The following is a 22,934-nucleotide window of genomic DNA, read 5'->3' as shown; positions in this document are numbered from 1 at the left end:
TTGTTTTTTTTTTAAAAAAAGACCAACCTCTAATAATCATACAAAACCATTTAATACCGGTTACTTTTAAACACCTCGGTAATATATTAACATTTTTTAATGGTTGCGGGTATATTCCTGCCGCAATGTACTTTGTAGGTATGGCGGATATTGCGGAGCTACCGATTGTTATGACGTCGACGAAGATGCCTCGGTAACTCCGAAACATGATTCAGAACAACATTCACATTTAAAACAACCTTCCTCTCACACATCTTGTCGCATGGTCACTCCTAAGCTTATTACGATATTATCCAAATATTTGCCGACCGTCTCGAACACCAAACCATGGCGACAAGCTTGCTATCGCGATACCCATGGGTATCTACTCCATTTCTGGTCAGCGCCCCCATGAAAGTAATGTCCGGTCCAGCACTGGCAGTAGCCGTCTCTCGCGCCGGTGGACTGGGGTTCATTGGTCCCGGTGCCAAAACACAGGACTCAAGTGATGATCTCGAGAAAGCATCATTGCTCATGCGCCAAGCGGCCGGCACAGTGCCAACTCCCGGCTCGACACTACCTGTCGGCATAGGATACCAGCTCTGGTGTGACGACATCAATGTTGCCGTGGCCGCTATTGAGAAGCACAACCCATGTGCAGCCTGGCTGTACGCCCCACGTCAGGGCCCCAAGGAATACGATAACTGGTCTAGCAAGATCCGTCAGGCATCCCCTGACACGCAAATCTGGATTCAGATTGGCACTCTGAAGGAGGCAAAGGAGCTTCTTCAGAACCAGGAGCGACCAGATGTTGTTGTTATACAAGGGGCTGAATCTGGTGGTCACGGTCGGGCGAAAGATGGCATGGGGCTTATGTCGCTATTTCCCGAAGTAGCAGATGCTATGGCAGGTAGCCAAATTCATTTGTTTGCGGCTGGCGGAATCGCAGATGGGCGCGGTGTTGCAGCGGCGATGTGTCTTGGGGCCTCGGGTGTGGTTATGGGTACTCGATTCCTGGCTGCTAGTGAAGCACGCATCAGCCAGGGTTACCAGGACGAGGTTGTGCGTGCAGTCGATGGTGCAACCTCAACCACGCGTACCCTACTGTATAACCACCTTAGGGGCACTTTCGGGTGGCCAGAGGAATACAGTCCCCGGACTATCTTCAACAAATCATTTGTTGAGCAGCAGGAAGGGAAGTCTTTTGAAGAACTGAAAAAGCTTCATGATGAAGCTGCTAAGACGGGTGATAAGGGCTGGGGACCTGAGGGGAGACTAGCGACATATGCAGGAGCCTCTGTGGGACTGATACATGATGTGAAAGCCGCAGAAGATATTGTTTATGGGATTCGAGAGGATGCATTGGAAAGAATTCAGCGGCTGTGTCCTTGAAAGCAGTAATTCAAACGACTTTGTTGCATAAGGTTGAGCTGAGATTTATGGGAAAAAAACACTTACTCTATATATCAGATCAGGTAAATAAGTTGAGGTCTCTATAGAAATCCGTGTGGTAATGTCTTCGAACGTGTCGGAATAGTTACGAGAGGAGGTCCAACTTCAGGCACGGTCAGAGAGAAAATTTCTCATTGCCAATGAATCTCAATTATCCTCAGCTAACACGCGTATTACCAACTAGAATCCAGTCCCTATATCAATTTCAGTACCGTTTCCTCCAAACTTGACACCCCCCACATGACTATCACTGGCGGCTATCACTGGCATAAATTGGCCCTGCAAACTCCAGAGCAGCATTGGCTGCCCGACATACAACTCATATCATTCAGCGCACAAGTACCATCCCACTCACAGTACGTGTTTGTCTCATGTTGAAGACTGCACGACATACGCTCTGCGCAAGGCCGTTCAGCAGAGCACTGCATGCCGCGAACATCCTCATCTTTCATACAGACCATCTCGACCATGGAAGTTCCAAGCGAATTGAGGACACGGGTAGGACGACACTGCAGGCCAGAAGGACAATCAGAGCCCCGCATACAACGCAGGTTCTCTGCGGCAGCCATACACATTCCACTCTGACAATGACCCGCGACACACTGGCCGTCCTCCCTACAAAGGGCGCCAGTTACAGAAGTTCGCTGGCAGGTCATGGAGCTTGAAGAGCAGTACATGCCATAATCCGGGTGGGCTGATTGACAGTTCATTCCACTGGAACATCTGTCATTGGGGCAGCTGCTTGGGCTCTGGGTGGACGCATGATCACTTGAGAAGATATGTCCTTGTCTATCGGCAGGGGAATGGACCGTCATGCATTTTATGCTTCTGGCATGTTTGCCAACACCATCTCCAACAGTTTGTCTAAACAAATTGGTATGAGGCCGGGTGAATGTAAACAGCTCGTTGTTGCAAGAGTTATCGCTAGATGATTTAGCACTAGATATTTGTAGTCAAAGGCTCTTCACTTACGAGTACATTGAGCACATCATGTCTTGCTTGACCTCGGATGAACATGGGACATAGACTGATCCAACATTCATGCGGCTAATACTTTGGTTAACAAAACTTCATAGGTTATGCGACGAATATTCAACTTACTACTCGGACATGTTGTCGAAATTCATGCAATTTCCATCAGATGCAATGAGTAATCCTTTTCGGCCGGCCTTCATTGCGAAGTCGTTTTCTTTGAAAACCATGGCCTAGTTCAAAAGTAAACGAATTGATCGGGTGTAAACATACTGGATAGCCGTACCTGATTAGGGACCATCATGACCGGGCTGGCAGCTAGTGCCAAAGGCACAAACGCAAGAATCTTGACGAAACTAGACATTCTGTTTGTTGATTGCGATGGTTTGGAATAGTCAAGGGTGAGTAGTGGATTAACTGTTGGATGAGGAGCAACCTTTATACTCGAATTTGGTATCCGAGCGTACTACTTTTTCTTTAATTTGTACCCTAGGTTTGTGTGTCTTCTTTTTTTTCCTTTTAGGTGCGATACAAAGATTTAGGCCCTTGTCAAGTCTGCATGTCGTCTAATCTAGATATTCATCTCGATTCGCCAGAGAGCCGGCATCACCGGGAACATTGATAAACCCAACAGTCAACACGCTTAAACTTCATGTCGTATAACTTCAGAGCTGTGGCTTTCTCGGACTAGACCATTAAAAAAACATTGAATCCGAGTCTTGCCTTCAAATGTGTAACCATAGCCCATGCCCGCATGTTCGGCTAGATCTCAATCTCAGTTCCGCACCTCCAACATTGATTGATGTCTCAATCCAACATGCTTGTACAGATAATAAGTATTAACTACAGTATGACAACCTTATACATGTATGTACAACAGAGGTCCCAGTAAGATATACGTCCACAGCTCCCCTAAAGGCAAATAAACTGAGACAGTTGTTCTACACATGACACGCACATAAGATATCGAGAATTTTATTTATTGGCAGATAGTGACGTGCTAGTCGTCTATGGTTCCTCGGCCCGTATCACAAATGTGGAGAGTGATCCTATATCTATCTGGATACCTTGTATAGTAATCCACAGCGCTCAGTTACACTAAACAAAACGCACACCATGGCTAGTTTTGCAACACTTTCAATGCTGTGCCAGCGAGAGGTTTACCATCAATGGCTTGCGTTCCCAAATATTGTAGGATTTCTGGATATTCCAAGCGGTTGAACCCTCGTCCATGGTCATGTCAAAGCTCCAGAAGACCTTGGTCACAATTAGACGCATTTCTGCATAGGCAAGGCTGTGAATGGACACGATTAGCCCGATCCCCGAAAGTATCAAAGATCAAAACTCACTTCCTTCCAAGACAGTTACGGGACCCAAGTGAGAATGGTTGAACTGCTGTCCGACTGTCCGACTCGAAGCGTTTGTCTCTGCTCTCCAGCCATCTCTCGGGGATAAACGAGTCGGCTTTGGTAAAATGAGACTCGGAATGGTAGGTAGAATAGTGGGCCCCAGACACAGAAACCTGTTGAAGTCAATATACATAAAGATCACACTTGGAAGTAGAGACATACGTTCTCTGGAACGAATTGCCCATCGATCAATGCACCCTCCTTAGGTACAACCCGCGGAATAATAGCCGGGACAGGTGGGTAAACCCGCAGGCTTTCCTCGAGTGCTGCATTCAGGTAAGTCAGTTGACCAACTCTCTGGAAATCAATATCGTCGTAAGATTTGAATGATCCTCGGATTTCGTCCACGAGTTTCCTATAGGCCAAAGGGTTTGCCATGATATAATAGGTGAACCCGGAGAGTAGACTTGCCGTCGTCTCACTCCCAGCGAGTATCAGCAATGCCGCGTTTGCTTCCATCTCCCGTATGGTCATAGACCTGTCATCATTGTATCGCAATATGCAAGTCATAAAATCTGGCCGTTCAACCTTAGTCTCCAATCGGCGATGGACTTTATTTGTTGCCAAAGCGAATAATTCTTCTCGCATCTTTATGAGCCTTTTCGGGAGGAGCCTTCTGACAATCGGTGCCAAAAAGGGATAGACTAACAATGGTCGCGATAATGCCATTACTTTCACGCTCACAAAGACTATCTTGACCCATGGGTGGTATTGGCTTTCCTGTAAGCAGTCAAAGGGTTCGCCAAAGGCTAAATCTCCGATGATGTCAAATGTAGTGAAGTTGTACCACTGAGACATGTCGACTGTTTCCTGCGATGATGAGACCACCTTCAGTCGCTCCACCAACATGTCAACATATGACTGAACTAGGCCTTCTTGCTCGCGCAGGGCCTTTTCAGAGAAGGCATGCGAGAGCAATCTTCTTTCTCTTGAATGATCTTCGTCGTTGGCATTGAGAAGGTTTGGTCCTCTCGGCCCCAGAAGGTAGAATTTGGGGTCTTTCAGGAACGACCCGGTTCCCGGTTTGCGGTGGCCGTAGATATCTTTCCATGCCTGCGGGCTGCGATAGACAAGAGACATGGGAGCTGTCCGAACTACATCTCCATACTTATCATGGAGCTCCTTGAGTTTGTAGTGATACTGTCCTGTGGATGTCCAGTATAGGTTTTGGAGATTGGTGCATGCGGCAAGTTTCGGTCCCGGAAACTTCGACAGTGGGCTAAAGTAAAGGTTGTAAACCACGGTCCATAAAAGATATCCTAAAGGCTGGAATATTCTCAGTGCTGTGACTCAGATGCAAAAAAAAATTGAAACACTTACAGTGATGGCCACCAGATAGAGTATGGGCATCGTATTGAAAGTCCATGCGTTAGAATTCCAAGATAGCATAATGAGAATCAACAGTCAGCCCGTCTTGATAGATGGCAATCTTTGGATAGAACAATGGATAATTTAGGTGCTTCGCAATCAAGCGGTTGTGATTTGAAGGATAGGCCAAGTGGGATGTAGACATTTCCCCGCAATGTCACATGGAATCCCACCTGGGTAGCGTCTTAGTACTTGGTCATCGTGCATCTCGACGTGCATTTGAGCGAAGGAACGCCGCATGATAAAGATTGGTTGGACTCTGTAGACATCAGTGCTCTTGGGTAAATATGAAATCATTTCCATAGCCTCGGAGCTTGCAGCTCTGCGGGCCATAGATTGGAGTTCTGTGGAAGATTCCAAGGATGCAACAATATACAAGGGTAAATCATATTATGGCTAAAGCTTTTAAATCCCATCTCACTTTTGTCCACAGTTTCAAGTATCACAGGTCAAGATTCATAACGAGCCAAGGAAGTCCATCATCCAGGCCTCATCAATCTCACCCACAGGCATAACATCAGGGAGTATAGCATCAGACTGGATCATGCCGCAATCTATCCCGTTATTCCCGGGTATATCTGAGCGCCACATTTCCATCAATTTCGGCTCCCAGTTCATTCTCATGCCTTGGATCATTCTCAGCCCCTTTTCGAGGAGGTTCATTTCCCTGCTGTGGTCGAAAGTGGTATAGTCTGGGCACCTTCTAATGATAGCTTCGTTTCTGTTCAGGTATTCGAGGATGTTTGCGGTGTCTCGGACCATACTTTTGGACCATGCCGGGTCTTCCAGGACGGTGAGCCGGTACAGGCTGACAATGCTTCGGGTGAATTGGAAAAAGATTATACATGATAGCTGTAGGTACTCCTCTGCTTCAAGTTCTATCCATACATCTAGCCAGCCTTTTGTTGCTCGGAGGGAGGTGTAAAGGCTGTCGAGGCGGTGGGGATCAGGCGAATGTGGAATGGCGGGGGTTCCTATTGATATTTCGTTGATTATGATTTCGGCATTGTAGAGAAACAGCAGGATGACCCCTTTTGTCTTGTTAGTCATAGCTGTGGAAATTCAACAGGGGTAGAAGCGTACTGTGATGTTGAAGGTGAGGCGGAATTTGGGCCTTCACTGCGTCTAATTGATTTTTGAAGCTATCCAGATAGAAGGGTAGCGAGATAAAAACCCCACCATCCCGCCGCAGTTGATATACTCTGTCTAAGACCAAATGGATCTTGACTAGTGCAACCAAAAGCTCATCCTGGGGACACTCTTTAGTCTCGGTGAGTATTGAAAGACTTTCTTCCATGTGCGGTGTCCAGCGCATAGCGTCGATCCTGGATATTGCCAATGCGGCGCTGGTAGTATAACTGTTAATTATTGGTTAGAGAGATTCTTTGGGCATTTACTATTTACCTTGATGAAATCAAGTAGCATCCCAGCACAGCCCTCCTTTCTTCCAGTGTTCTGGCTGCGGGTGGAGCCTGCTTCATTCCAATGGCGTCTTTGAAAGAACTCATGGCCGAATAATCATTTGGGCCATTGATCCCAAGCTCGGCGACAACTGCCATCAGGATGTGTGCGTAGATATTTAGGAATGGCCTTTTAGAGTATGAAACCCTGCAAAGAGAATTGTAATGAGGAAAGTGGTTTCCATAAAGGTATTACTTTTCTGCTCACCATGATACGAAAGTCATGATTCCAAGGAGAAGATCCATGCTCGGCACAAGGTCGAGCATAACTCTCTGGTGAATATGGTTGGTTATTCTCCCGAAAGAGTCCCCTTTTTCTGGGCTGTTACATGTGGTGACTTCCATAATACATACCCAGAGGAACGGATATTGCTGTCGTAATTGGTCAGAGGTCATGTTGTCAGGAATGTAGACAAAGGGGAGATATTGCAAGTTCCGAGTGCGGAAATGGTCGAGGTACTTCTGAGCCATGGCGGGCGGGACGTAGATCAGGGATAAGATCTCCTTATCGTACGAAGGTAGAAACTGTGCAGGATACTGTCCTTCTTCAGCAGTTGAAAGAGGAGAGACACTATGTGGGCTTTGAGTGGTTGGTGCAGATTGACTTGGATCATGCCGTGAACTCTGTCTTTGGTTTACAGGCTGCCAATCTGGGGGAAGACCGGGGGGGGCACCACTCTTTTCAAATGCGGACATGATCCAATCAAGTTTGGCCTCGATATGGGCAGTATTAGAACCCAACGGTCGCTTATTGCGCTTGCGGACTGTCTGCGCAGGCCGGCATTCCTTGTTTAGGCGCTGGCATCTACCCATGGTGTGCTTAGTTCGGGCCTTTGCCACACTGTCTAGCAGTGCCACTCACCTTTCACAGCCAGTACCAGTTGCGGGAAGAATACACTTGCACTTGGCACGGGAACAGTTCATACATGCGCGGCCATATGGCGCAGGGGTCCCGGCTGGGATTTGAGCGGATTCCATCCCGATGCCCGGTGGGATTCGGGATTAGGAGATTAGATAGATTAGGGTATCTCAGAAAGATGTAGAACCTAATACGGACTAAAATGAAAGCAAATAATGGCAATATGCACCTCTCTCAACAGAATTAAAATCTAAAAGGAAAATGAAAAAGGAGAGATTTGCCTCAAAGAGCTCGAAGGAACAAAGAAACACATCTGAGCTGTCGGAGTTGGGAAGTTGCGAAATCCGGCTGACTCAGACGATCCACTGGACCTGGCCAGCCCTATTTTGTACTTCGTATAGCCCTGGAGTATGCGAGGGCAAGTGTATAAGCATGACTCTGTTGAATCTCTTCTTAATATAGTCTAGGCTGTAAGGAGAGAAAAATGTCCGTATATAACATATAGCTTAGGAAGGCAAAAATCAAGTTTCACTTGTTTCCAATACCCCACGGACTATTGATAATATACAACACGTAATAAAACACATCTTTAAGGAGAATCTTGGGCAGTAGCGAGATATATCTCACACGGCGTGACCGAGTGCCGAAATATATCGGTTATTTTAGATGTGAATTATAGGCATTTATTCACCAAACCTTGACTCGAGCGCTCTTGCTTTTGACGGGATTAACCAGACAACGCACGGTGTCATCAAACCAAATATAAGGTACTATGTATGTAGGTAGTGGACCTTGGGGATGTATTCCTCTACAGTCTCATAGAAGTTCACGGTGCCAAACGTTACTCAGAGTTGAGGTGGCTTATCCCAAACATATAAGAACAGGGATTATAGATTATACCAATAAACCTCAGCCTCACCACCACGTGCCTAAGCGAGGATATCCTGTGTAGGTAGAAACCCCCCATGTCTACCTCCACAACTTCAACTTAACAACCTAAGGGTCTACAATAGAGAGACACACTAATAGATATACGGGAACGGGATCAGACGCCTTTCGGTCCCGTTATGTCCTGCAATTTCAACTGCTCAGCTCCCACCCCCGCCTTATCTGAAAACAGCGATATCACTGGAATTGGGGTATGAGTTTCCCTTATGCCTTTCTCTTGTTGGCCACGGGCGCATCTCACATTCTTAGATCATTATCAACAATATCGTGACTGCCGGCTTCGCTGTAGTGGTCATTCTCCTCCACTACGTCGCCATCTACGATCCAACCCGCGACCCGTCTCAAAAAGATGGTCAAATTCCAGCAACTCCATTTCGACCTAACCCGATAGACGAAAGCATCTTAACAAACCTCAGATTACTCCTAAGGCATGTACCTTTCGTCAAAAATGGCAGCAAAAAATTCTCAGACTTCTTACTCAAGGTGGGTTAATTCTCATGAGATCAGATTAGTGAATCGGGAATGATTAAGAACAATTTCGAAAAAACAGTGCATCCGAGCATTGAGCGACATACAAATCGTGACCGGCTTCTCTATCCTGATCAGCGGGTTTCTCCAGCTCAGATGCGGTCTATCAACGTATCATTGGCAAGTCGTCGTCCACCTGGGCTGGCTTTCCTGTCTGACTCAGTTATCTTGCTTAACGCTTCTACGCAACCATCTCCACGATCACTCCACTGAGCGGGTGTTGAGGTTACTGGCAGTGGGTGTATTAGTGATACTGTTGATCGTGGGTCTTAGTTTCACCGGAAACTATCACTGGGCTTTTGACGCAGACAATGACGATCACCCAACTCTTAGTGACTCTGCAATCTGTCATATGCGCCCTCATCCGGGCATCAACTCGGCATTTCTATCAATGCCTTACTTGATGATCTTGATGATCTTTGGATTTGCTTCGAGGGTGATTAACCTCTACGATACACTTTCAATTGGTGTTGTTGGACGGGCCAGAACATTCCTCGCACGGCCCATACGAAGGTTATTACACATTGTGTATGACTGGAGCGATGTGAATGACTGGAGAAATATGTCTAACTGGAGCGGTGCATCAGGCTCGCCGCGGAATCTGAAGTTGATGCTTTGCTATCTTCCCCTCTTGTCTATCCACTTCACGTGTTTGGTGCTCGTAGATGTGTGGGATTCTGCCATTACAGAGGTCGGTCTTATATGGGACGCGTGCTGATCATATCTCTCTGTTTTCTGACTTGGTCTTAGGTCGGCTGGTTAATCATCGCCTTTGCATGTGGTATTATCCGGCTGATAAGGACGATATATCGACCGAAACAGAAAGGCCTCGAGGCTTCGTTGACTGGTTTTGATGATTGGTCGTTTGGCCAAGTTGCTTCTGTGGTGTTACTGGCCGCACCGCTCATCACAGTCATCGAATATATCCAGGAAGGTGGGTCAAGTTCTAGTGGTTATTATCTAGGATCAACTGAGAGGTCTAATACTGGCATAGAAGATGAGCCTCGCGGACAAGATGAGACTCCCGCAAAAAATGAGACTGACACACAGGATGAGACTCACCCACAGGATGAGACTCGCCCACAGGATGAGACTCGCCCACAGGATGAGACTCACGTACAAGACGGATCACAAACTCTCTCTGACAGCCAAACCGTACCCCCGCTCGAACCCCGTTCTATATCAGACCCAACCATCGTGGACCTCAATAAACCCGACAATGATTGGGTTTCACACCTCAAAATATCTGATCTGATCGGTGTACATATAACCAGGTTGGCTTTCGCAGTTATCCTCTGGGCGGCAGAAGGTGATCCTTTCACCAATACGAACGAGATGTTCTTAGACAATTTCCTCTTCGCGGGTCTTTGGACGTTTGTACTCATTCTTTGCTCTTTGATGGTGGAGACTGCATTTGCGGACCGAAGACCTTATCTTACCCTCTGTCTAGAACAAGGGGTAAAGTTATACAGCATTGGGTTTATAAGTTTATCTCTCCCCATTTGGGCGAAGGTTGTTTATTGTCTCCTGCCACTCCTCATTACCGGTGTTTTGGCGTATCGATTTTGGTGCTAAGCGGGAGCTGGTCGTGGTACTCGACTCCAAATGGTAATGTAAAAAAGTCGGTTGAGTGTTAGTCTTCATCCATCAGACTAGGGACTTCCATTTATTTCTTTGGGCTTTCGAACCAGAAAGTGCACTTTCTCTGTGCGAAAAAAAAGAGCCTTCGCGGATTTGCATTTTTGCTCCTTGCTTGTGTAATAAATGTTGATTAGAGAACACTGGTTTGCTCAGGCGATAATGAGACAATGTTGATACATGTACTTGTGTTAAAAGGGGTTTACAAGGGACAGATGCTATCGCATCCTAGTTTATCTTTGGTGTCAAAGTAGACAAGATGTCCAGATGCCATTGGTGCCGCGAACCCGAGTAAACGGGGCACGGCTACAGACTAGGTGGTTCGAAATGACAGGTTCAAAAGACCAAATAGAGATATCACAAAGCTCCGCCAACCAAAATACCAAACCCAGAGAAATCTGAGTCCAGCCGGTAGTTTTGACATCGATCTATCCCTCATGTATTCCTCCTTTGATCCCCATCACAAAGCCCCCAGTCAACCCGACGACTGAAACGAGGCCTGCTACTCACAGTCGCTCAGTAGAAATAATCTACTGCTCGGTCTGGAAGTAGTTGAGGAGAACGGAGCGCTCCTGGGACTCCTCACCCCAATCCTTGACAACGACGCAAGAGCAGTTGACAACCTTGCGGGCGTTACCCTCACGGTCGAGAGTGCCTAGAAAACAAAATGTTAGGAAATACAGCCCCAAAAAGAATATCTTGTGTCAAGATCGGGGGGAAAACTTACAGAGACCGACCCACTCGCCGAGCATCTTTCCGTCAGGAACCTTGATGAGGGGGATCTTGTGCTCGGAGCAGAGAGCGACAACGAGCTTCTTGTAAGCCTCCTCCTCGCAGCCCTCGTTGAGGACACACATGTGGGCCTCGCGGCGGTCGAGGGCCTTGGCGGCCTCGCGGAGACCACGGGCAAGACCGTCGTGGATCAGGGAGACGCGCAGAACACCCTTGAGGGCGTCCAGGACGGACATCTGGCCGCTGCCGGCATCGGCAGAAACCTCGACCTCCTCAGCGGGGGCGATGGGGGATGTGGGCTCTTCTCCGTCCGACTAGAGGATTCTTGTTAGTATCGTGTGCTTCATTATTTCCATTGCTTAGATCTCTGTCATGACTCTTAAGTCTTGGAATTGGACTGGATCGGCGCAGTATAGATAAGAGGGCCGACGAGGGGTAGCCTCTGGTACGGCGACGCAATCGCTCGCGCCGGCTATGTCCATTCCAGTGTCTCAATCGTCGTGACGAGATCCGAGGCGGGTGTGGGTATGGTGTGAATGTAATTCACAGATATGAAACATACCATTTTGTTGCTTGTTATGCTTGAAATCGGATGATCCTCGAAGAGTAGAGTTGTTGGAGAGAGAAATTAAGACGTGGTGCGGGCGGCGTGAAATTTCCCGCTATTTCGACTTTTTCGGCTGTGTGTGCCCTACGATTATGTCATGTAGTTCCCGCATATGTAATCACGTGATATGTTTATACATCCATACAATGAATGAATGTGACAAGTCCGGTTGGATGGAGCTGGTAATGTAATGTTTTAGGTTTCTAACTTAGTATGGGATTTTCTGCCTTTCTAAAAATGTCTACATGTATCTCTATTGAGGGAATTGTGTTTGAATTTGGTGTTATTAACACAGGTATGCATGATTACATTCATGACCACAGTGACTACTAAACCACAGCAAAACTACCTAACAGTAGAATCATCACTGAACGCAAGAGGTATCATAATCGTACAATCAGAATCCGCCCTGTACACCGCTTCGCTGAATTGCTGACGTCACGCCGGGTCTGCAAAAAGACGCTGAAAACAAAACTAGACGTATGTACTAGACCGAGAAGGGCCATAACCATTGAGCCCGGTGCCGTTGGTTTCGACTGATTCCGGGCCATGGCCATTGGGTTGGGGAGTGCTGAAGCCTGCACCAGCCAGCAGTGGCTCCGAGTCGACGTGCATGTTCAAGAACTGCAATTCTAGGCCGTGCAGGTGAGGGATGTGTGGGACGAGGTCTGTGAAATCAGAAAGCTAAGAAACTTGTTAGCTGTGAAGCGTAACCTGCAAGGCTCAAGAAAACTTACTCGGATCCAGAAGACATGCTCCATCTCGAAATACTTGGGGCGCGTGTCACAATCCTTCTGCATGATCTGTCCAATGCTCGAGCTTTGAAATCCAACATCGTCCGTATGGGTCAGCATGCGACGAGTGACTCGCCAGAGATTTACACGTTGAGTCGGTGTCGCCTTTCGCTTCTCCCAGCTAGCGTATTGCGAAAGCTGCAGATCATTGGTGGCTAGGAGAGGGGCAACCAAGTAGTTCGGGATCCATTTCTCGTCGGCGACATCCACACCACAGCTAGGATCGAGTTGACGGGTGAGAGCAGTAACGAGAGGCATGAAGGACTTGAGCCAGTCATGGCTCTTCGCGCGGGGATTGTTGGATCCCACGAGGTTTGCTGCAACACGAAGGCGACTGGGAAGAGCCTCGCGGCGTCGGTGCTCTGCTGCCTCCTGATCACGGCGCATCTTGGCAGCTCGAGCGCGTTCTTGCTCCAACCGCTTCAGACGATCATCTTCGGCTTGTTTGGCGCGTCGGTGTTCAACCTCCTTGCGTTTGCGCTCTTCCTCTTCGGCCTTTTCAACCTGAGCCACTCGTTCGGCTTCTTCTTTCGCGAGTCGATCGCGTTCAGCTTCGTCTGCAATGCGCTTTTCGTTCGCGGCACGCTCCTCCTGCGCCTTCTTGGCCTGGGCTCGTCGACGCTCATGGGCTTCAAGCTCGATACGTTTCGCGACGGCCATTGTGTCTTCCATGGGATCAGCTCTGGGCTCGTATAGTTCTTTTTTCGTATCGCCGTTCTTTTTAACGGGGTCATGACGGGGTGAAGTCGGGCGGGGTGAAGTTGGGCGGGTTGGGGGTTTCTTAGAGGCATCGGTGGATTTGTGTGGTTGAGGTTCAGCAGCTCGAGTGGATTCCTCATGAGGTCGGCGAGGATGAGGTTTGCTGGTATCATCAGGTTGTCTTGGCGCACCATGTGTAGCGCCAGAAGACTTATCTTCAGAGACAACCCGTCTCTTCTTTTTGCGCGCCTCAGGGGATAAGCGATCACCATCTGTGCCACGGGAACGAGATCGTTCCGGGGACCCATCAGCGCGAATGCGCTTCAAGGACATTGTGTTGTCGGGTGCTGTGTCAACACGCGACTTCGGTGCCTCTTCGCGTCCAGAGAGCGAGTCAGACGAAAAGAGACTTGGCCTGCGCTCCTGGGGGCGACGTCCAGCAATGAGTCGTCTCTTTCGGATATCTTCGTTGGGTACCACCCCACTAGACTCGCTGTCTCGTCTGGCAGATGACGAAGATTTGGGTTTGGAGGAATCCGATGGTCGTGATAAATCGTGCTCTTTTTGACGACGCTTTTCCTTGATTGCATCCATTTCCTTCAACGAATCGCGATTTCGGTTGGCGTTGGGGCTGTTGTTTTTCTTGCGCGCGACGGGAGAGGAAGACCTTCTGCGTGGGGGACGTTTGTCCTCCTTCTCTTTCCCGCGAGCACGGCGGGGTGAGTCGTCTTTGCGACCCTTGTCAGAACCTGCAAACCTTTCATACGCTTCCTTCAGAATCTGATGTTCCTCTTCCCAGTTCTCGCCCTGTCGACCCCGAGACAGTTCAAAATAAGTCCTTTCTTCAAACAGCCGTCGAGTTGGGTTGAATCCAGGTTGGTTTAGGATAAGCTGGATAACAGCGCTGTTGCCTCGACCAATCGCAGCAAGCATAGGCGTGTTGTAACCCGGTTTTTGACCACGCAACGGGTTTGGATCCGCGTCTGCATTCCCCATCGCATACAAAAGAGAGAGGACATCGTGGTGGCCACCCTTTGCCGCAGCAATCAAGGAAGCGTTGTCGGCTTTCTGCAAAATGTTCAGAATGCTCACCACCCCAGCCTCATCGCCTTTCGCGGCAAACTCTCGAAGGTTCTCAAATGTGGGTTTCGTCCACAGGAGGTCATTTCTCGTGGCTTCGCTCCGCCCACCCTTTCGTCGATTTGCCGCGCCCACTGGAGGAGGGCTGCGCATCGGAGGCGAATCTCGGGGGCTAGCTACCGATCCTCTGACTGCCGAAGCTCGTCGCGAAGAAGGTTCCTTGCTCTCTGGTCTTGTATGTTCCTCTGAGCGTCGACCAGGCCGTAAATTGACCTTGGCGTCAGCAAGCGCTTTCCGCATCTCTTCATACTCATCATCATCTACAAAGGACGGAACCAACTCATAAGGCTCATCGCCTTCAGCATTCACAGTTCGTGGGTTTGCACCTGCATCAAGTAGAAGTTTGACCACCTCCACATTCCCGTTCTCCACGGCATCAATCAACGGGGTGTCTTTGTCAATGTTCTTAGTGTTGATCTCGCAGCCTGCGTCTAGCAGGAACTTGACGATTTCGGTTTCTCCAGCAAGCGATGCGATCTGCAGGGGGGTGTTGCCTGCATTATCGGGGATATTAATGTCTTCCGGTCGTTCAGCATGGCGCATCATCACTTGATCATGTTTCCGATCCGCACACGCTCGCGCAAGAGGAGTCCGGCCACTCTTGTCACGCAACTTCTTCGGTCCCATTTGCTTCGCAGGCGACGCGGACGCACCGACTCCAATGCCAAGCTTCCGCAGGTGCGCCGGCAGTGGGGAACCGCTTTGAGAGGAGGATGTCGATTGTCTATCTTCGGAGCTATGTCGCCCAGAGCCTGAGAGCACGGGGGTCGGCGCCTTCTTCTTCGTCGGGAACTGAGAGCCCGAAGCAGATCGTTGGTGAGATGGTCGGCTGGGTGAGAGTGATCGCGCGTTGGATGGAGGTCTTGAGAGGCGCGTATTATTGGTATGTTTAAGCTCCCGTACAGGATGGGATGCTGCATGGGAGTGTGCGCGACGATGACCTCTTTGCTCCTCGGCACTGTCACTTAAGCTCCGCTTACGGAAAGCACGAGGTACCTCTGACGTACGGGCGATTCCATTGGCAACGCCTTCCGTTTCTGACATCTGAGAATCATCGACCTTTTCAATCTTGACCACCGACGGCGAAATTGCTCGGTGGGTTGGAGGAGGGCTCCGTTCCTGCTCCCGTTCGCGTTCTCGGATGTCGCCAAACACCCGTGGTTTCTTTCGTTGATGTCCATCGATTCCGTTAGGTTCATAGCGACTCGGGTCGTGTTTGATATGCTTTCTTTTCTTTTCTGGCGACAAAGATTCTCGACCTGATTGGATTATGGTCTCCGCCTCCGAATCCGCCCTAGGACTAGGAGGCCCGTCCTCCTCCCCTTCTGAATGTACACGTGTCGGTCCATCGCTGTCTACCCGTGGGTGAGAGTCTACACGAGCTTTGCCCGGTGATGAAGGGCCAACAGGGTCTGGCTTTACAGTGGCAAGCCTATTCTGACCGACGTCCAGGGCAGCTGGTAAAGAGACTGCCTCGGCATCACTCATAGCGATAGCACTCGAAGACTTGAAATGCCGCTCGTCATTTTGGGGGGGGAAACGCGACCGACAAAACAACCGTGGTCGACAACGCCAGCAGTTGTGCGCGGATGTCGATCCTCGACCGCGGGTTTCACCCGCAGAGAGTCTTGAAACGTGGGCAATACCGCTCCGGGGGTACGGGAGCGATACGGGATGGTGGTCGAGGAAGTCCAGATATTGGATTTACTGGTATAGGTATATATGTCGAGGGTTAAATTCGAGGGTTGTTTTTCACTTGGGGAGTTGAATGGGGGAAGAAAGAGAAGGGAAGAGGAAAAGCGGGAAGGGAAAGGAATGGGACTGGATTCATTGGGTGTAGGGCTCCTCACTGGGTCAGGTTTGGCCACAGTAGAATCATCGAGCTGCAGGTGGGATTTTGACTACTAGAAACATGGTTTTGTCTAAGAGGGGTCGACATTAAAGCTCTGATATTTTACTTCTTTTCTTTTTTTTCTTTTCTCATCCTTGAATGTACTTCCTGTTCCGAGGGTACTTATACTCCAGATGTCCATACGGGAGACGATACGATTGATACGATGAAACCGTGAAAAAAAGGGGGGCACTGACCTCTGGCCACTAACCCTAACTCGGAAGTTGCAAACTCGGCAAACAACCTATCAAGGCTAGACCAAATGCGGTCAAGTGGATTTGCCTCAAAAACTCGCCACTCAGCGCATCAGTTCATATCTGACCCATGACCAGTTTATGTTGTTACCTATAATATGGTCCTTGAAGCATCTGTAGAAACCAGAAATAACATACGGCGTAAAAATACCATACCTCTCTCTGTGATCGACCCCAATTGCCCCTAATTTCCCCAATTCCTAAGCTAATTCTGAGGCCGAGCTAACTCCAAACGCTCCCGTTGGCGAGAGCTGAAGGATCGGCGGGGGGCTGGTTTTCTCCACAATAAATACCTCCCCTAAAACACCTCACTGATATCATCACAATGACACTAAATTAGAAACAATACGAAACAAAAACGGGGGACAAAAAAAGAGGGAAGGGGAGAAGGAGAAAAAAAAGTCCTATTCAAGAGTCATGTCTCTAATCTCTCAATGGGTCGATAACACCCTGGAAGCCACCGGCATGGATGCCGTGGATGCTCTACGCGCGTTCTTCCTGCTGGCCGCCGCCACGGTACGATACGCCCGGTGATAGTTGGTGATAGTGAACACCACCTGCAGACGAACCCAACTAACGCCGACCCCTCGTATGCAGACCATCTCAATCAGTATCCCAACCTCATTACGGTCCCGCTTCCTCACCTATGGCCCACGCGCGACCCCGGCATCGATCCCCACCGACTCTGCACCACCTCGCGTCCAGAACCCCTCCACCGAGAGCAAGGGCTTCCTTGATTATCTCGCTACTTGGCAGGTGCCACATAGCTATTTCACGCATTTCTACGTTGCATCGGTCCTTTCGTCGGTTTTCTGGGTTGCGCAATTGCTATCGCGGGGTGTAGTGTTCCAAGTCATCGCCTCCCGCGTTAGCGAGGATCATCAGCGATACTCCATGTCCCTGACGCAGCTGGTGATCTGCTGTGTGCTATTGGCCATACAGGGATCCCGGCGTCTATGGGAGTGCTTTATCTTTTCGAAACCTTCGTCCTCGCAGATGTGGTTTATGCACTGGCTGTTGGGCTTGGGTTTCTATCTAGCGGCAGGAATTGCAATTTGGATCGAGGGTTCAGGAACTCTGTTGACCAAGGATTTGACCATTGCTCATCTGCAGATGACCAACGCCCCAAGTTTGCGGACTTTTTTCCTCATCCCGGTCTTCCTGGTGGCGTCTGGTCTGCAGCACGACTCCCATCACTACTTATACTCGTTGAAAAAGTACACCCTCCCGGAGCATCCCATGTTCCGCGGTGTTGTCTGTCCCCACTACGGCGCAGAATGCGTTGTCTACTTGTCGTTGGCGCTGTTGGCCGCGCCGCGAGGTGAATGGGTCAATAAAACCATGTTATCTTGTCTGGCTTTCGTCGCAGTCAACTTGGGTCTAACAGCTCGGAATACCAAGGAGTGGTATGCGCAAAAGTTCGGCAAAGACTCAGTGCAGGACTGGTGGTTAATGATTCCCTATGTGTACTAACATAAAGCCAAAAAGAATTTTCTAAAATACCAGAAGTTGGAAATGAGTTGATCATTACTTCCCACCTAAAAACTTCAAGGTATTCCCCACCTTCACAACCTGAAGCACGTCCCTATATGTAAGGCTAGTTCTCGTCTTCCGCTCGTACCACCCGCCCTGGTATGGTTCCCTTTCCCGCAAGAGCTCCCAGTTGCAGATAGAGTGGGGGCCCAGATCCTCATCGCTCGTCGTTTCCTCGATTCCGTGCAGAAGATCTGTGTACATCTTACCCCTCGTGATCAGCAGACTCCGTCTCTCCTGCAAGATTCTGTATTGAGGTTTTCGATTTTTGTCGGGTATCCCGGCAACGTTTCTTCCACCTTTGGCTTGTGTGTCGCCTTTGATGTGTTTGTGGTACAAATCAAGCACGATCGGTGCCCCTAGGCTCACTGTCGCAACGAGGGGATAGTAGGTAGCACCATCTTCGTGCAGCATGATCCCTTGTCCAGGCTGATACTCGTTCACTAGGACATGGTTGGGCGCCTTGTGTGGCGCATCGTTGAAGATATCCAGTGCCTCAAACCGCGGCTCGATGATCGGAGATCTAAGCCAAGCTGGTAGGGGCGATGCGAGAAGGGCATTACTCTTTGTCAGGGCTGATGGCCATGTTTGAAGCCTGCGGTGCGAGAGCTGGGTCCAGCGCGGCAGCGGCGCTGATTTTACCTATGGATCGTTGCAGTGAGTGAGATCTGAACATGAATAAGTGGCATGCAGTGTCTATGGATAGTCGAGGAGAAATGACATATAATCACAAGCACATATATCCGTCCAGTATCTAACATCAACCGTGCAAGGCACGGTTTCTAAGAACATATCATTAAGCAATCATTGGCACTTACCTTCTGGAGTAACCAACCCTCTTCATCCTCTGTAATGAAGTCTGATATATAGAATGCATCTTCAGGCAAAGCGGTGATGCGTGCAGCTTCAAGATCGAATCCCATTTGCTTTCCAAGCTCGGTCTGATACCGGGCTTCTATTCCCCCGATATTTGCTAATTTCAGTTGTCTTTTGTCTCGGCAATAGTTATTGATGAAGGGTTAACAATTTGGGCAAGGTCAAAGAAAAGATGAATATTTTCATACATGTGTATACCGCATTAGGGTAGGTAGAGAGTCAAATACACCTACATCCACGTCACACCCTTTCTGCTTTGCAACCTCAGGCAGAAATATCCCACCCCACATCAGCGCAATCCGAACAACCAACGGCCGAAGCAGCGATAACAACATATTATTGAAAACTCTCGCCCACAATGGCCCCAAAGAACAACGCCAAAGCTGCCAAGGGCAAAGGCAAGGATGCCTCCGCCGATGACGCCAAAGGCAAAGGCGGAAAGGGAGGAGCCGTGAAAGGCGCACAGTCAATTAACGTGCGACACATTCTTGTATGTCTTCTTGCTCTTCTCTTTCCAACCCCAGGTCCTCTGTGTATAGTACTAGGATCTGGCCAAATAATACCAGATTCTGTAGACAGGGAAAGCGTTATTATATAGCCCATTCTAATTATGTCTAGTGTGAGAAACACTCCAAGAAAGAAGAAGCTCTAGAGAAGCTTCGCAATGGCACCAAGTTTGATGAGGTTGCTCGTGAATTCTCGGAGGATAAGGCTAGACAGGGTAAGTAAATCTCTGAGTGACGAAATGAACAGAGCTGATTTATTTTCTGCAGGAGGGTCGCTTGGATGGAAGACGAAGGGTGGGCTGGACCCTGCATTTGAGAATGTCGCTTTTGAACTTGAAACTAGCACAACGGGAAATCCCAAGTATGCTGAGGTCAAGACTGGGTTTGGATATCACATCATCATGGTTGAGGGCCGTAAATAAGCTTCTTCCCATTACTTATGCCCTCTAAAAGACAAACCGTCACCTCAAGAATATACCTAAAAAGATCTGAGAAAATATGTAGAAGCTTCCCAGAGGCTGTAAATTATGCTCTATATTTTGGGAATCTAAATGCTCTTCACATGAAAGCTTATCTACAAAGCTTAGCAAAACACCTTACAGCTCCTTCTTCGCAGCCTCAATCTTCGACCGCTCTTTCGCCTTCTTCTCGGATCTTTGTACCACTGCTTCGGCGCCAATGCCGCCGAAGACCAGACTGATCCCCAGCCACTGGCCACCGGATAGAGAATGTCCGAACCAGAAAACGCTGAGAAGCATAGTCAACATCTTACGTGTAACGGTGACAGTGACAAGCAGTAGTGAAGAGAAGCGAGACAGAGTGTGGAAAATGAAGAGCTGGCCAACAGCGCCGCATGCCGCGAACCCAAGGACATGTTTCAACGCCTCTGGGTGGCGGGAGAGGAAAGACAAGGCACCAAACAGCTCAGTCTCAGTGGACGGGGGGATGGGGAAGGGCAGGAGGTTATGCAAAATCCCGCTCTGAGAGAGGTGAGGCATGATCAGGAGGTACGCAGAAGTCAGAATGGTCGAGAGGAAATTCTGAGCGACCATCATTTGGGGTCCAGTGAAGCGGGTGTACAGCTTCGGTGAGGAGAAGACATGGTCTTGGGTGGTGTTGGTCAGGCCATCCAAGAGGAGGTTGATGGACAACAAGAAGATGCCCCATCCGGAGGATCCAGTTTGATTTTTGGCGGCGACTTTCTTGCTAGTTCCTGGGTGGTGCAGACTGAAAGTTGCGACACCGAGAGTGACCATCAGGACAACACCGTACTTGTACAGTGGGTATCTCTTGCGGAAGATGGTCAGGTGCAGGACCATGACCGGGAGGAGCTTGCATGATTTGGCAAGAATGAAAGTCAGGTAGTCGATGTGTTGGAGACTAGCGTAACCGAAGGGTGACGCAAGTGACGAGGAGATTGCGACTAGCACCAGGGGGAAGATGATCCGGCGTGTGGGGAAGATAGATGGGATCTTTTGGCCTTTCGGAGTTGAGAACAAAAGGTATGTAAAGCCGGTGATGGCCGCGAAGGAGGATTGGATCGTGTTCAGCACCAGGGAGTAGGTGAATCGCTCCGTTGGAGGGTTTGGTTCCGCAACAGTTGCAGGACGAACGAGATAGCTGGTCGTCGTGATCGCCTCCTGTAGCACACCCCAGGAGAGGCTTTTGTCTTATTAGTTTCTTTGGCCGGTTTTAGATATCAGGCGAAACGCGGTCGAGGTACTTACAATGCCGCATATATACCGAGAACGCAAATCACAAGTTGCGTCAGCCCAGCACTGTCGGCGACTGTCTCCAGGGCCGTTGATGCTTTTTCGGACGCGCTTCCATTTGCGGTAGATACTGTATTTTCTTTGCCAGTTCCAGTATTTTGTAGCGCATCGGACTCTTCTGAGAGCTGCACTAATTGAGAAGGGGCTCTCTGGAGCGGCGCTGCTTGCTTTTGTCGTCCCATTGCGATAAATCGGGGTGGAATTCAAGTTGGAGATGCAAGGATCTCGAACAAGACAAGACAATATAAATTATGTATGCGAAGGGATTGGCAAATAGTCTTTTGTCGACGATAGTCCTAGGTTGTCATGAGGGTCCTGGAGGATTCCTGGACCTGAAACCAAAAGAATAATAAATAAGATGCCATGTGTTCTTACTTCACCTCGTCTATGATCACCACCCCACTTAGTTTTCTTTCTCTCTTTTTTTAAAAAATTTTTTTTTAATTGAACTCAAGATGAAACAAGGAATGGACTTGAGACACTCCTCAAATTATCATTTCAAATCTCTCATTAACCTAACAACTTAGTTTCTTATCTCAACTATATAATCTAATTGAGGGAAGCGGTGTAAATAAATCAGGTCTAATCAGGCGGTGTGTCCCCAAAAGTCCCGAGATTTACAGTTCTCGACCAGATGTTTAAAGCCGACAAGACAAAAAGCTCCAAGAAAATATCCATGATGGCAGTCTCACAGGAAGCTACTAAACGGCCCAATGCATCAGCAATCACCGAGCATATCACCGAAAAAGGCTACGATTCCCCCCACCTCGCAACATCCGCCCAAGTCCAGCACAACCTCGAGCACCAACACCTCTGGACCTCTATAATGGGATACGTCATTCCTGGACGAGCAGACGACTCAAACTCATTAAACAAAGACCCCCGGCAACCACCAAAAGAACCAATTCCTCTGCTCTCCGGCTATCCCCCACACCGCGTGTACACACATCCAGACGAGCAGCTGTACATGCTAGAAAACGGGATCCGCGAAGACGACCTCGCACCAGAGCGCATGTTTGTGGTTCCAACTACACAGGGTCAGCCGTGGACCTTGCGCCATATGGCTACTGTGTTTGACCAGCTTCCTGAGTTCAAGCAAAAGGTTGAAGAGCAGGATCGATCCGTCAATCCTACAAGCGTGCAGCCGGGGGCGGAGGGTCTGGATCCTGAAAAGGCAGAGAAATTGGCTCAGTACTATGATAAGAAGGAGCGGACTCGTTTGACCGAGGAATGGGGCGCGCAAAGGTTCTTGCTTGCTATGGTAGATAAGGGCATGGGTGGGGACGGGACGGTGGCGTACTATGTTGTGCATGAAGGTGAGGTGAAGCCGAGGCAGAACTGAGTGTGCGGCGCTGGGGGTTCTCATATGTACACATTAATATCTATTGCATTTTTACCCCTCGCGGATTAACGACATGATGTAACGAATACTCATTCAAAAGAGCAATGAATTGAAATTATCCATGTGGTATCCAGAGTACATTCAAAGCAACAACTTGCATGATATGCGCCGAAAT

At 48.9% G+C, this 22,934-nt stretch overlaps 12 protein-coding genes across 12 annotated transcripts; 5 read left to right on the top strand and 7 right to left on the bottom strand.

Moving 5' to 3' along the window:
• Positions 1-327: 327 nt before the first annotated feature.
• N7537_001138 (nitronate monooxygenase) lies at positions 328-1,371 on the top strand (the record flags this gene model as incomplete). The annotated part of the gene is made up of 1 exon (XM_056892196.1): positions 328-1,371. One exon carries the CDS (start codon positions 328-330, stop codon positions 1,369-1,371), a length of 1,044 nt encoding a protein of 347 aa, XP_056757191.1.
• Positions 1,372-1,611: 240 nt separating this feature from the next.
• N7537_001137 (uncharacterized protein) lies at positions 1,612-2,767 on the bottom strand (the record flags this gene model as incomplete). The annotated part of the gene is made up of 5 exons (XM_056892195.1): positions 1,612-1,694; positions 1,748-2,355; positions 2,404-2,478; positions 2,533-2,636; positions 2,690-2,767. 5 exons carry the CDS (start codon positions 2,765-2,767, stop codon positions 1,612-1,614), a joined length of 948 nt encoding a protein of 315 aa, XP_056757190.1.
• Positions 2,768-3,540: 773 nt separating this feature from the next.
• On the bottom strand, positions 3,541-5,201 carry N7537_001136 (cytochrome P450; the record flags this gene model as incomplete). The annotated part of the gene is made up of 4 exons (XM_056892194.1): positions 3,541-3,697; positions 3,753-3,925; positions 3,975-5,078; positions 5,133-5,201. The coding sequence occupies 4 exons, from the start codon at positions 5,199-5,201 to the stop codon at positions 3,541-3,543; spliced, it is 1,503 nt and encodes a 500-aa protein (XP_056757189.1).
• Positions 5,202-5,636: 435 nt separating this feature from the next.
• N7537_001135 (uncharacterized protein) lies at positions 5,637-7,618 on the bottom strand (the record flags this gene model as incomplete). Its single annotated transcript, XM_056892193.1, has 5 exons — positions 5,637-6,211; positions 6,264-6,538; positions 6,585-6,788; positions 6,849-7,445; positions 7,503-7,618. 5 exons carry the CDS (start codon positions 7,616-7,618, stop codon positions 5,637-5,639), a joined length of 1,767 nt encoding a protein of 588 aa, XP_056757188.1.
• A 948-nt stretch (positions 7,619-8,566) lies between these two features.
• N7537_001134 (uncharacterized protein) lies at positions 8,567-10,550 on the top strand (the record flags this gene model as incomplete). Its single annotated transcript, XM_056892192.1, has 4 exons — positions 8,567-8,638; positions 8,697-8,930; positions 8,998-9,666; positions 9,726-10,550. 4 exons carry the CDS (start codon positions 8,567-8,569, stop codon positions 10,548-10,550), a joined length of 1,800 nt encoding a protein of 599 aa, XP_056757187.1.
• A 486-nt stretch (positions 10,551-11,036) lies between these two features.
• Positions 11,037-12,005, bottom strand: N7537_001133 (40S ribosomal protein eS12). The gene is made up of 3 exons (XM_056892191.1): positions 11,908-12,005; positions 11,341-11,659; positions 11,037-11,268 (listed from the first exon to the last, which is right to left on the bottom strand). The coding sequence occupies exons 1-3, from the start codon at positions 11,908-11,910 to the stop codon at positions 11,144-11,146; spliced, it is 447 nt and encodes a 148-aa protein (XP_056757186.1). The 5' UTR covers positions 11,911-12,005; the 3' UTR covers positions 11,037-11,143.
• Positions 12,006-12,426: 421 nt separating this feature from the next.
• Positions 12,427-16,073, bottom strand: N7537_001132 (putative histone deacetylase complex subunit (Hos4); the record flags this gene model as incomplete). Its single annotated transcript, XM_056892190.1, has 2 exons — positions 12,427-12,636; positions 12,690-16,073. 2 exons carry the CDS (start codon positions 16,071-16,073, stop codon positions 12,427-12,429), a joined length of 3,594 nt encoding a protein of 1,197 aa, XP_056757185.1.
• Positions 16,074-17,147: 1,074 nt separating this feature from the next.
• On the top strand, positions 17,148-18,203 carry N7537_001131 (putative 3-oxo-5-alpha-steroid 4-dehydrogenase; the record flags this gene model as incomplete). The annotated part of the gene is made up of 2 exons (XM_056892189.1): positions 17,148-17,246; positions 17,328-18,203. The coding sequence occupies 2 exons, from the start codon at positions 17,148-17,150 to the stop codon at positions 18,201-18,203; spliced, it is 975 nt and encodes a 324-aa protein (XP_056757184.1).
• A 54-nt stretch (positions 18,204-18,257) lies between these two features.
• N7537_001130 (uncharacterized protein) lies at positions 18,258-19,186 on the bottom strand (the record flags this gene model as incomplete). Its single annotated transcript, XM_056892188.1, has 2 exons — positions 18,258-18,905; positions 19,082-19,186. 2 exons carry the CDS (start codon positions 19,184-19,186, stop codon positions 18,258-18,260), a joined length of 753 nt encoding a protein of 250 aa, XP_056757183.1.
• A 311-nt stretch (positions 19,187-19,497) lies between these two features.
• Positions 19,498-20,067, top strand: N7537_001129 (peptidylprolyl isomerase; the record flags this gene model as incomplete). The annotated part of the gene is made up of 3 exons (XM_056892187.1): positions 19,498-19,629; positions 19,758-19,860; positions 19,913-20,067. 3 exons carry the CDS (start codon positions 19,498-19,500, stop codon positions 20,065-20,067), a joined length of 390 nt encoding a protein of 129 aa, XP_056757182.1.
• Positions 20,068-20,241: 174 nt separating this feature from the next.
• Positions 20,242-21,599, bottom strand: N7537_001128 (UDP-galactose transporter HUT1; the record flags this gene model as incomplete). Its single annotated transcript, XM_056892186.1, has 2 exons — positions 20,242-21,307; positions 21,373-21,599. The coding sequence occupies 2 exons, from the start codon at positions 21,597-21,599 to the stop codon at positions 20,242-20,244; spliced, it is 1,293 nt and encodes a 430-aa protein (XP_056757181.1).
• A 497-nt stretch (positions 21,600-22,096) lies between these two features.
• On the top strand, positions 22,097-22,759 carry N7537_001127 (uncharacterized protein; the record flags this gene model as incomplete). The annotated part of the gene is made up of 1 exon (XM_056892185.1): positions 22,097-22,759. One exon carries the CDS (start codon positions 22,097-22,099, stop codon positions 22,757-22,759), a length of 663 nt encoding a protein of 220 aa, XP_056757180.1.
• Between the last annotated feature and the right edge of the window lie 175 nt (positions 22,760-22,934).

This window comes from Penicillium hordei (genome assembly GCF_028827395.1).
Source record: "Penicillium hordei strain IBT 12815 chromosome Unknown utg000001l_segment0_segment0, whole genome shotgun sequence".
Lineage (NCBI taxonomy): Eukaryota > Fungi > Ascomycota > Eurotiomycetes > Eurotiales > Aspergillaceae > Penicillium > Penicillium hordei.
This window is presented reverse-complemented; position numbering and strand designations above follow the sequence as displayed.